This window comes from Dermacentor variabilis, chromosome 3 (assembly GCF_050947875.1).
Source record: "Dermacentor variabilis isolate Ectoservices chromosome 3, ASM5094787v1, whole genome shotgun sequence".
NCBI classification, from domain to species: domain Eukaryota; kingdom Metazoa; phylum Arthropoda; class Arachnida; order Ixodida; family Ixodidae; genus Dermacentor; species Dermacentor variabilis.
The window spans coordinates 81,585,851-81,598,416 of record NC_134570.1 but is presented as its reverse complement, the minus strand read 5'-3'; the positions used below and the strand labels follow the sequence as shown (position 1 = coordinate 81,598,416).

At 41.2% G+C, this 12,566-nt stretch overlaps 1 protein-coding gene across 1 annotated transcript in view; it reads right to left on the bottom strand.

The window, feature by feature from the left end:
* The window catches only part of Arl6IP1 (ADP-ribosylation factor-like 6 interacting protein 1), a 35,248-nt gene extending 22,887 nt beyond the window's left edge, over positions 1-12,361 (bottom strand). The window contains exons 1-4 of the mRNA XM_075685810.1: positions 12,208-12,361; positions 7,513-7,643; positions 2,515-2,634; positions 178-295 (exon numbers count right to left, since the gene is read on the bottom strand). Of these exons, the coding sequence (XP_075541925.1) occupies positions 178-295; positions 2,515-2,634; positions 7,513-7,643; positions 12,208-12,240 (402 nt within the window). The 5' untranslated portion in view covers positions 12,241-12,361. The remainder of the gene's footprint in view (positions 1-177; positions 296-2,514; positions 2,635-7,512; positions 7,644-12,207) is intronic.
* Between the last annotated feature and the right edge of the window lie 205 nt (positions 12,362-12,566).

Sequence of the window (12,566 nt, the reverse complement as noted above, 5' to 3'; positions counted from 1 at the left end):
AGATCAATGTTCGTAAGATGGGATTAACAGAAGGACAAAAGGAAGTTGAAATGCAACCCCTTCTTACTTCTTCAGTAGCTGTGTTCCTTCGGCGGTACGAAAATCGAAGATCACACATCAACATGATCAAATTTCAACCATTCTGAAGCACAGAGAGCATGGCTATAGATAACGCACCGCCTTGGGTTTGTCCTGCTTTGCCTTCTTGATGGATGCACAGGCATTGAGCACCGAGTGCCATGCATGCGCCATGTCAAGGCATATGTCGTGCAGCTGGCGTTCGTGCTGACTGGTCCTGGGGAAGTGCGAGAGAAAAGAACAGACCTTAGTGAATCCACAGTATAGTCAGTAATAGCTTCGACACTTAACTCTTTTGTTACTGCCCCAATACGAACCAATCAATGCGAATGACAGTTTTTCTATGCAACGTTAAACATTTTCATTAGAACTGTTTTACTAGCAATATCGTGCACCATCTGAAATGACGAATGAAATTTAACTGCTTGTCAGATTTGGCAATTTTTGGGCAGATTAGGGATTCTGCAAAAATAAAACTTTGACTGGAGGTATCACCAAAACTAGCCTCCAGCGCTCCTAGCACTTCCCCAATAAAGAGATGCAATATTTGCACCTTGGTCAACTCGGTTGCATAATTTTTAAATGACAGCAGCAGTGAAGACACAGAAGCTCCTCTCGGTTTGCCAACTTTCCGAACTGAGGTATAGATTGTGTTAACAATGTCTCAAACAATGGTAGATGCTCATGAGTGCATGTTATTTTGATAATTGTGTCCAACTAATATTAAGTACAACTTATTTTTCCGCGTCATGCGTTGCTTTTATACATCAGTGATTCTACAGTGCAAGTACAAATTATTATGAGCAATCCTTCCCGTTGTGTGGGGTTTTCACTCACAGAATAGCATGCAGTCGATTTCAGCCCGATCTCTGACTGAAGATGGAGCAGCTGTTAAATCTCTTACATTTTTTAACACCGCGTATACAAGTGCCCTTATTCATTACTGCACAATATTCCCTGACACTCCAAATCGCTGTAAAGCACCGTACAGGAACTGAACAAAGCATGTGGAGGCTCCAGTGCCAGTTGAATGCGCACTCAACCACCTTGCTTGCATAGAAAAGTTGATTGAATGCAATAATCAGGTATGAGGAGGCTTCTGCGTGCTTCCTGACTTGACAACCATTGCTTTGCAAGCCTGAAGAATGCATTACAAAACAAACCAGGCGCCTGCTACAAAGATTAAAAACATGTGATCCCTGTGCATTTGTTTTCACATTTACAAAGCTACTGATTTTCCACAGAGTATTGACAGCTGCAAATCTTATTATTTTTTTTCGTGATCTGATTTGCAAAAGTTGGGAAATATGAACCAGGTGCATATTTCGTATATTTACGATTTTTTAATTCACACTACATTTATTAAAAATAGAAATTATTGCTTTCATTCATGTTCTTTGATATGATTCTTTGAAGTTATACATTATAATTCTCAAAAATTGTCTGGGCAATTATTACAATTAATAAAATTATTCATACATCTTAAAATAAAATGTTAATACATAAAAGCATAAAAATTTGCACATTTCTAGCAGTAACAAACGTCCTCATATGTGCTAGCAGACAGTTTTAGTTTAGCGTACGCTATACCATTGCGTACGCTATGAAATAGTGGGTCGTCACTGCACATGCGCAGAATGCTAAACAACCCATAGCGTATAGCATACGAACACTGTTTATTAGATTTAGCGTTCGCGTCTTTGCGTGGTTTGTGTGAAACATGGTGACGGTCCCGGCTGCCCGCTTCGAATTGAATTTGGCGCTGCTTTTGTAAAATGCACTTCGTTCGTAGCAAATGACTGTGTAAATGGCTGTCGCTTAGTCTCAGGCCACTTCGACGACAGAGTATTATTGATAACCTTGTGGCGTTTTCGAGATCGCTTCTCGTTTCAAACGAGTGGAAGCCTAACGAAAGAAACATTCGAGATGTCAGCGCCACCTATCGCAACAGTCGGGAGATAGTCGCAACAACGGCATATGGCCTCTGAAATCCGAAGATCTCGCAGGCCAACTAAACTGTAAAAAAATGTGCGCTGCTTGGCATACGCTAGAGCTGCGTATGCTAAACTGAAACTGTCTAATAAATGGTACCAGTTTTCTCTGACAGAAATTTATTCTATACGGCATGGCTTGTATTCACCAATCATTTTTTTTATGCACGAGTTTCTCGATTGACCAATGCCCCAGTGCCGGCCACAGCTAAGCCCAACACAGAGTGAACTTGTATAAGAGAATTGTAAATATAGGCTTGCTCTTCATTCTTTGCCTATAACAACAGGCAGGAATGGCATCAGCAGAAGCCTTAGCACGCTTGAATGCAAATAGGTGCTGTTTGAACAAAACGAGTGTTACATTAAATTTTTGAAATTTACTGGACTACCACAAGGAAATAAAAGAAGGCAGAGGGAGAAAGCAATAGAAATGGTGCACTCTCACCATTTGTCTGGACTGCAAAGCTGGGCAAGCAGCAGTGGGACCAGATAGTCAAGCAGGCATGCCAGCATGCCGATCAGTGAGAATGTGGTCAGCAGGGATGGCTCCAGATACCACAGCAAGCTGCACAATCATTCAATGCACATCTTGCATTTATGCAACTGACTTCCATTAATCCAACCCTGACATGATCAACAAAATTGATCTAATTATCTAGCAGGCCAAGTTGGAAAAAGACAGGAAAAAGCAAATGACGAAATACATACTGGTGATTCATCTGGCAGTATTTTCCAGATTCTAACAGGGCTCAATCATATGTGCACCTGCTTTTCATGGGTTCAATGTAGAAAACTGACATAGAAATGACAGAAGTACTAAAAGTGTAAACTTAACATGCACCACTTCTTTTACTGCCTTCGTTTCTGGCAATCAGAAAAGGATGAAACCAGCAAACTTCATTTTTAACGGAAAGCAAAATTTACACTTAATGCCCAATATCGCTACTGTTAAGACAGCACTTCATTGCTTTCTATGAACCCATAAACTCTTTTTCTATGTACTGCCCCCCATTGTGCATTTGACATCCTGCATTTCTCAAACGACTCCACAATAACTGCAAACAGGATGGTGGCCCACATAGACACCATTTTGCTAGTTCATACTGTGAAGCATACAGTTCTCCAGAACGCCAAAAAATATGTGACGTGCGACTTGTTGCCATTACCTTAGCATGCAAAATAGTTTATCTTTTGAATGAGCTTTCGTAATTAAAAACTGAAAGTGGTGTATCATCCTTGTCATGCCATGTCAGAACTTCTGCCCCAACCTTGCGATGGCTAGGCTGGTTCTGATGGTAGGCTGTTCTGAATGCGGTATTGGTTTTGTATCCGATCGTACCACGCAGGCAATTGTCGGACCAATTTTCTTGGGGAAAAAAAAGGTGTGTGTTATAATTGGGTAATTACTGTAATCATTCATTGTGAGCTACGCCTTTCGCTTGAAAATCTTACTAGGCAGGCCAAAATTAGGTGTTTTTGGCAGGAGGTAACAAGCTTTCAACACATTCACTGTCCTCCAGTGCTGTGAAGACCAACACTGCAGCCGCTGGGTCACCAGTAGGGTGAGACGCGTGCATGCTGACTATGCAAGTTCGAATTATCCAGTGACGGCAAATTTTAGATCCGAAATATTTAGTTTGGGCCCATAGAAATGTATAGGCAATGGCCAGGAGCTTCATCTAGGATCGAATTAACCAGAAAATGAAAATTAACTGGAGTCTGTTAACAGAAGCTTATTGTATAAGCATGAATTTATTAACTACATTTGAGCACACAGCTGTGTGTAGGCAGTAAGGATAGAAATAAAATCCGAAAGTTGTGCTCCATACTCCCTATAGAACTTAATATTAAATGCTCTAATCTTGTTTGTGATTAACAGTAAGAAAACAAAGGAAGCATTAGCATAGAGCCAACGTTTCAACAAGGGGACTTGCCTTTGGCAGGGCAATTCCCTTGTCAAAACATTGGCTTGGGACTGAAGCTTGCTTTGTTCAGCGACTGTTCATATTCATTTTTGTTGCTTACACTGCATGTACCCAAAATATCTTGAAGAAAATTTTTTGTCTGGCAGCCTGTTCATTTCTGCATATGAATCTAATTATTTTCTTTTTTTTGCATGTACAGTCAACTACAAAAGTTTATGGACCACGGGATCTCATAAAAATGTTGAATTTCCGAGCAGCCCATAATAGTAGTCCGTAAAACTGGACATCACTATGTTGTTCATATATACTAGCAGCGGCTGGAAATGCGAACACCAGGCCCCGCTGTAAGGCTGCGGAGATATGAAGCTTTTTCTCCGATTCCTTGGTCCGTACAATTTTGTCGGTGACTGTACGGTGCACAAGAAGTTGAACACAATGTCTTGAAACTTTGCAGTGTTTCAAATTGGTCTTTGTTTTATCATATTTGATCCCATTATGCTGAGCAGAAAAGGCGACAGTGTGTAAGAAGAAACCTTGATGCAAGGTTGGTGTAGGCGAGCGTGAGGAGATGGGAAAGCCAAGCAGCCTCTCCATCATTAGCCCCCTCTTTCTGGCAGACATGTAGCAGGCTAAAATCTAATCACGTACAGTCCCTGCCCTTAACTGCATGCAAAGCACGACATCTACTTTCTTCTTCAAATGCATCAATCTGGGAGGAAGCAAAGCAATGTGCATGCAAATCCTGTAAATAATAGGCTTGCCAGTGTGTTGCTTATTATTGAAGAATTTTGTAAATTCCAGACAGATTCCCAAAAAAAAGCCCCTAATTGTTAAGCTGCAGTGGAGCCTATTGGTAATAAACCTGACAACTAAATTACTGAGAATGCATAAAATGGCAAGAAAGTCGAGATATCTGCTATATTAAGCCTGTAGCCTAAAATAAACATTTTACAGGATTCTTGACCGAGACCGAAAGGAAAAAATTTATCTTTCAACCGAAAGCCTCTGTCTATAAAACCACACCTGCATTGCTCTTCAAAATGTGAGTGCCAAATGGCCTTAATACTAAACAGACGACACTGCTTAAAGACAGCAAAGGCAAGCATTGATCAAGCTAAAGTGATAGAATAATGTTGCAAAATGTCCAAAGTGTCCCTATTTCAAAGAGCAAAGCTTTTACGACATACAGCAAACACTTAAATTCTGCAATATAGTTACAGCACTTGAGACAGAACACAACATGAAATAGAACTGGCGCTTGCGCTGTTTTCGCATTTCATGTAATGTTCTGTTTTGAAGAGCTGTAAACATCACAAACGTGCTGCAAGTATAACAAGTGAAATCAAGCCTTAGCCCAATAAGCCTAGCAAACTGCCATAAAAAGTTACGGCAGCACTCATCTTACCACGACTGTTGATGGTAATGCAATTAGCGTTCGAACAATGCAGCAGCGCACCACACTTCTGAAGTCACATTTACTTAACATCCGTAGTAGTCATTTTGGGACTACTGTTGCTTTGGCTGTATGCGACATACTCCACTATCATCCCACTTTGCTATGGCATTTGCTTGCCAACGTTGCCCATGACTGTGGCTGCATGACGAAAAAGAAATGACATTGATGTAATGATTCCTAAATGATAATGATGGTATAACGACGATGTCATGACGATAATGGCATGACAATGATAGCGCGATGATGAAGGAATGATGGCAATGGCACAACGACATGACGACAACAGTATGATAGCAAATACATGCAACAGTTCATATCACGATTTAATGACGAAAGTACGATTACGATAGAATTAAGAGAAGGAATAACGTCGATGCATCAACGAAGGTGGCATAACGACAACGGGATGACGTTACTGAAGAGATGATAACAACAACATGATGACAATGTCATGGCGACAATAGTATGATGACATGACGCCATAATGACAGCATGAGGACGAATGCATGACTATGCAATGATGACGATGATGGCATGAAAACAATATGAGGCCAATGGGATTATGATGAGTGTGACGACACTGGAATGACAACAACTGCATCACAAAGACTGCATGACGAGAGCTAGAGGGACGACGATTGCATGACCATGATGACAACAGTATGACAACGGCGGCATGATAGCGACTGTCTGACAGCAACGCAATGATAACAACAGCTGCATAATCACGACTGAATGCAGACAGCATGATTATGGTTGTATGACAAAGGATTGACGTTGATGGAACGGTGAAGGCAGTATAATGACAAGAGGATGACGTTACTGAAGTGATCCCAATGATAAAATGATAATGTGACAATCACGTCATGATGACAATGGTATGGTGACAACTGAGTGGAGACAATGATGTGATGATGACGGCATGACGAGAGTCAGATGACCAAGCTAGAACGTCGACGATGCTGCAATCACGACGGCATCCGAACAGAAGTATGACAACGAATGGGTGACGACGACGCAATGACGTTAATGGCATAACAATGGTACTAGGACAACGGGATGGCGATGAGTGTATGGTGGCAGTGGCATGATGGCAACTGTATTGTGAAGCCTGTATGACGACGATGACATGACAAAGCTGGAATTACAACAATGAAATTACTATGAAGGCATCCTGAAGGTAGTGTGACAACGAGTGCATGATGACTGTGTGACAAGAATAGCACGATGACTCGGATGACAAAGCTGGAATGATATATGATGGTCATGATGGCACCATGATCACATATCTAGTGGCCCAAGCTATTAGCTTATGCCACTGGGTCAATCATAAAAGGCGTGAAAATGACAGCACGACAAAGACTCCTGATCACAAAGCTGGAATGACAATAATGGAACAACCCCAACAGCTTCACAAACGTGAGCACATACCAAGTAGCCCAAGCTGGTAGACAACTTGGGCAACTAGTTCTTTGTAAGAAGCTCGATAGATGGATAGGCTTAAGATGGCTGAAGTGGGCAACAAATGCTGTTCGCATTTATATCTCAGGGCTTTTTCACAGGTAGCAGGACCACCATGACCTGTGCAAACAATTAATTCTGACTGCACACTATCGAGCATGTATCAAACATTTGATGACATTCATAAAGTTGGTATTCGGCATTGCTATATATTCTATAATATATAACTATATTCTTTTTGCATTCAAATCTGCCATGTATATGCAATGATTGAAATAACCTTCACACAACCTAGCCACTACTGAAAACCAAAGCACATTAATGAACATATATTAGGTAATGTCTTATGATTCTAGATTGTTCCCATATATATAGAATAGTTCTCACTTAGATCTATTAACATTTTCTTAACAATTAAAATTCATTATTAGTAACTTTCTGGTGTAACCGCTCCCTTATGTACTGTCATTTGACCTATCATAAAAGAAACAAAATAAAGAAAGGAGGAAGAATACTAGGCAGTTGAACAAGAAAGTTTGAAACAAAAGGGTAGATCCCACAAGAAGTTGCTTGTAGTCCTAAGTGAACAATGGAAGCTCACACGAAGACAGTGGTGACAGCACCAAAGATGCACGCAGGGTAGTAGGGTTGGCTCCAGAGCAGGACAGAGTTGAGGGGAAGCACCACCTCCCGCCATCCTTCCAACTTGAGCCTAAGCTTCTTGGCCTGTTCCTGCGTTTGAAGTTGTCCACCTATTGTTACATGCACCCCGACACGCTAACCTGGGAGCGACCCATCTTCAATAGCGACAGGAACAAGCAAAAGAACACAGGACATGTTATGCATTCTCTTTGCGTGTCCCTGCCATAGGCAGTGCTGTTAAAGATGGATCATTGCCAACATGCCTAATTTGCAATCCTAATACACTGGAAGCAACCTTGCCAGGATGACCCTTTATAGAGATGCTAAATAGATGCACTAAACCAGTTTACACTGATAAAGCATTCTTTTGAAACATTATATTCATTAACAGGTGGGGTCCGAAACATGACGTGTTTCTGGCTCTGCCATTGCCTCTGGTGCGTGAACTCAGCAAAAGCATAGCCTTCAAGATTGGTTTTTGTTACTCAGTGGAAACCATCGCTGAAGCTTGGATTTGGACACCACCTATTTTACGGTAATACGCTGACTATTAGAAGGAAAAAAGAGAGTTAATGTTTCATCTTTTGAATTTCACACGATAACCCCAGTGTGCTGGCATGTCAGTGCGACATCACAAATTTAAAGGTTTCTTTTTTTTTGTATTTGGTCTTTTGTGGCTCAATAAAGGTTTTTTTAAACTTGCCAAGTTCAGTCTTTAGCTTTTTCAGCATACAATGTAATTAATCTTTGCCAATAAAAAATGAACATGGCACGAGCAGAAGCTGCCAAATTGTACGACGGCAAGGCGAGATGGTCCAGAAACTACAAGATGGTGTTGCCAACCGTCTGTTCTTGCATCTTGTCTAGCTGATCAAGTCTCAAGAGTGCCAATAAAAGGGTAATTTACTAACACAGCTCAAAATATTTTTCCCTCTAATGTTTCTATAATGTGGCATCCTACTGTTGCCGACTACTAACATTGCCAAGCAAGTTCACAGCAACGTACTAAGCAAGCAGACACCTTCATTTGCACTCATTGTGTCCAGGGCAGCGAGGTCCTCTTTGACAATTGTGAGAATAAAGGGTGATACGGTTAAATACCAGAAAATAATGAGACAGCAGCAGGCTGATTCCGTCATGAGCGTTCGCACACCACCAGCTTGAGCATGCACGCCCCCTTTCGCAGCATTTGATCTCCATGTTAGTCCAACCTAAACCTCGCACAAAAGAAGCTTTATGCAAGTGTCCTTTTGACCAGCTTGAGCATGAGGCCAGTTCTATGTCGTCATTAAATATAATATGCTTCTAATTTCCCTACGTTAGTCAACATGTCGAAATTATTATTATTATTACTTTTTTGCAGGACAGGAAATACGGAGTGGCAAAAACAGGAAACGCAAATGGTATCGCAGTGCAAATGGCAGAAACTCAATGCGAAGCATGCACACTGCACCCACATGTTAGCTGCAGTTATAGCTGTTGGTAACATTAAGCCAGACGTTTCCAAGATGCGTGGTATGTGCAATGGTGAGCTCCCAGTGCACTCTAAGTGTCAGAAGTGCATTTTTACTAAAATAGCAAGACATGAAAAAGAAAGATGTTTAACAACGTCCTAAAGATGAGTTCAGTAATGTACTTGTCTGCTTGCATTCCTGCCTAAGGTTTAACACCTTGTGTAGCCATAAGAAACAGAAGACCCATTGCCATTATTAAAAAGAAGGAGAGAGAGAGAGTATTGTACTGCCATCAACCTTCTCTTTAAAGTCTACCCTCTGCAGAGCTTGAAAAGAAAAAAAAAATAAAACAAAGAAAGAAATAAAGGTTACGGTGTGCCAAAAATGAGGGCTGAATGGCACAACAAGAAACTTGCAATATTTTGATAAGAAGATGCTATCACACTTTGCGACAGAACAAGTTTCTGCTGCAAGGCACCACGTAAACGGATCACTATGCCACAAATCAGTGATTTGAGCTAGCAAAAGAAGAAAAAAAGGAGACTAAGAATAAACATTCTTCTCCACACAAACACAATACCTAAATGCACAAGCATACAAAAAAGAATAACAGCAGAAAAATAAGAAAAACATTAATTTTTTTTTCACACATGAGCCAGCAGGCATGGAGCAAAACACTAAAGAAGCCCCTTCCTACTTGGCTCTTGGAGAGCTGCCAATGGAGACGGGGACCTTTTAAACAGCATGCGTGCCAGTGCGGGCAGTCTGAGGTGTTCAAACTTAGCAACTGCAATGCACCTGCAAACCTGGCTTAAAGTGGGGCAGCTTCTTAATGACACGCCGTACACTTCCAGCCAGTCAGCTGATGCAAAAGCGTGCATGCAAACAACAGTGTGCCTCTGCTTAAGGCCAAGCACATTCTCCGACAGCAAAATGTACTTTGTTCAGTGACATTTGCTTGGGGCTATATAAAACAACTGTTACCAGTGTTTATGCACGCATGGTTTGCACACTTATATGAATCAGTGTGAATACTGAGCAAGAGTAAAGTATGCGAAGCGTCAGGACTACTAACGAAGCAAGAAAAGGAAAGTAGCTCAAATGTAATCACTGCATTATTTCTGCCTTGAAATAGTATGTAAAATTTTGGCATGTGTGGCATGCTTTGTTTAATTTTTATGATTATTTAAATACTGCATATGCATACAGTGTCTCCACCTGTGGCGAAAGTTAAGCATTTAAAAGAATTAAATCTGTTTTGTCCGGTGTTTTCTGCTTGGTGTGTCTTCGAAGCCATTTTTACTGTTGCTAACACTCACTTGCATTGTTTACACTTGGGAGACGCAGAGAGAGAGAGAGAGACGGAGAGAGAGGGACAGAGAGAATAAACTTAAATGATAAGGATGGCTCAGTGGCCTAAGCAAGGGTCATTAGAAAAATGTTGAAACTGAAAATAAAAAAAACTTTTATACCAAAGAAAACCAGTTCTATTGTTCCTGCTTGTTCAGGGTAACTCCCAAAGGAAGCCCATGGTGTACTTCCATGCAGACGTGACCAAGCTTTTTATTTATTTATTTATTTATTTATTTAGTTACCCTGGGTGTAAGCTGTTTTAAGCCACCAAAGAACAATTATTCCCACTGCTTGCAACTGCTGAATGGCCAAGGTGTAAACAAAGACTTTCTACAATGACCTGCTCATATTTATTATTGTGCTTTTCTTTTGTACGGAAAATAAAGAAAGCAAAGTAGCACATACGCACAACACTGCTTATGATGGCAGTCGTAAACTACAAATGTGTGGTCATAAAACAGGCTACTCAAAATATCTCCCAGTTAATTGCACGTACAGTGTGACACATAGAATGCACAGTTTTAGATTTTCAAGACATATTCCGTCAAGGGCTTCAAAATGAAATTAAATATTGTTACTAGTTATAGAACAGCTCAAGGATAACTTATGAGAGAAGTCTTTCAGGAGTAACAGAGGCGTATTTTTTCAATAAAAAGCTATTCACACCATCTGAAAGCAATTTATTTGATGAAACACACACATAGCATTTATACCATTCATACACATAGCATTCATCAAATGGCAGTTGGCTAATTCATACTAGTGCCTATTAAACCTTTCGGGCACTGCGCCTACAACTGCACAAGCAGACTCCAGTCACAACCACTCATTCTGATCGCAACAAAATACCTAGTTATCATATTGTATCACTCACATTTTAGGATACTTCTCGTTCTTGTTCCTCAGTGAAATGGTGCAACCCACTTTGGGGGATGCGCTCTCGTTAGACCTGTGATGCAAATATATTTTCTTTCTCTTTCCAGTAAGGAGCTGTAACAGGCCTAAGTAGGTATGGACAGGTTACATGGCATTTGAAATTGATGATTTTCATTGACAGCATCTCTTTTCCTGCTCTCTGTGACCAGTGATGCTAAGTATATACTAGTTATGTTAAATTTTAATCGGCTCAGCAACAACAAAGCACATTATGATGAACGAAATCCGTCATTTCTTTCGTGGCGCGTCAGGTTGACTGCATTGTTGTGGTTTCATTATGCTGCACCGCAGTACTCACACTAACATTGCATTTATCTCATGCACAATGACCTAACGACGTGAAAGAATTTTAAAGGATGTTTTCAGAAAGTGTCACAAATCAGCGCCACACATGTCGCAGCATTTCTTTGGATGATGAATGTATGCGATCACCAAACGCGATTGCGCTGCCGGGCTTCTCTGCGAGTCATGAGCGCACCAAGCCGAGCGGTGCGGGAATGTCACCTTTCCAGGATCCGATTTCGCGCGCAAATTGCAGCCAGACAATAGGAATAGCTAGGTCGCTCTATAAGGACGTCCACGACTTCACTGCACACAACACGCTAGGTCAACGTGATCAAGTTTTCCAGTGCACTACTAGAAAGTGCGTGCCAATTAGAACACAGTAGAAGACTACTTTCCACTAGTAGCGAATCGTAATGGACTATTTTCGAGCGTCAGCACAGCAACAGAACGCCACAAACATACGAAGTGACGGCACTCAAGAGAAAAACAATTTCAACGCGCATATCCTATCCCTCTCGTTTTTGTTATTCACTGTTGTTGATCCCAAGCGGACTGACTCATCTTTGTACCCGCAGTTCACTCGGAGGAGGTGTGGTCTACGAAGGAACGTTTGCATGCGCGCTTACCTGTTCTTGAGAGGTGTACTTTGCATTATCCATGGCTTCTCTTAGGACTGAATAAAACAACTGCAATAGCAAGCTCGTGAGGCTATAAATGGGTTCTCGACGGTTTCGCCCACTCCTCACAAAAAGCTGATCAAGGATTACGGCAAGCCTTATTGCTCAGGGGGCTGTCGCGTCGTTGTCCCCAGAGGGCGCTACAAAGAAGACAGTTTGCAGCTACTGGTTTCCAAGTTATACCATGGGCCTGGCATAGTTTCCTACATTATGGTAGCTGCACTTCTGTTGTCAAAGCCAGCTATGGCATTTTACTACACCTAGCATATTTCAATCGTAATTTATCTTCCGCACATTTTCTTTAACGC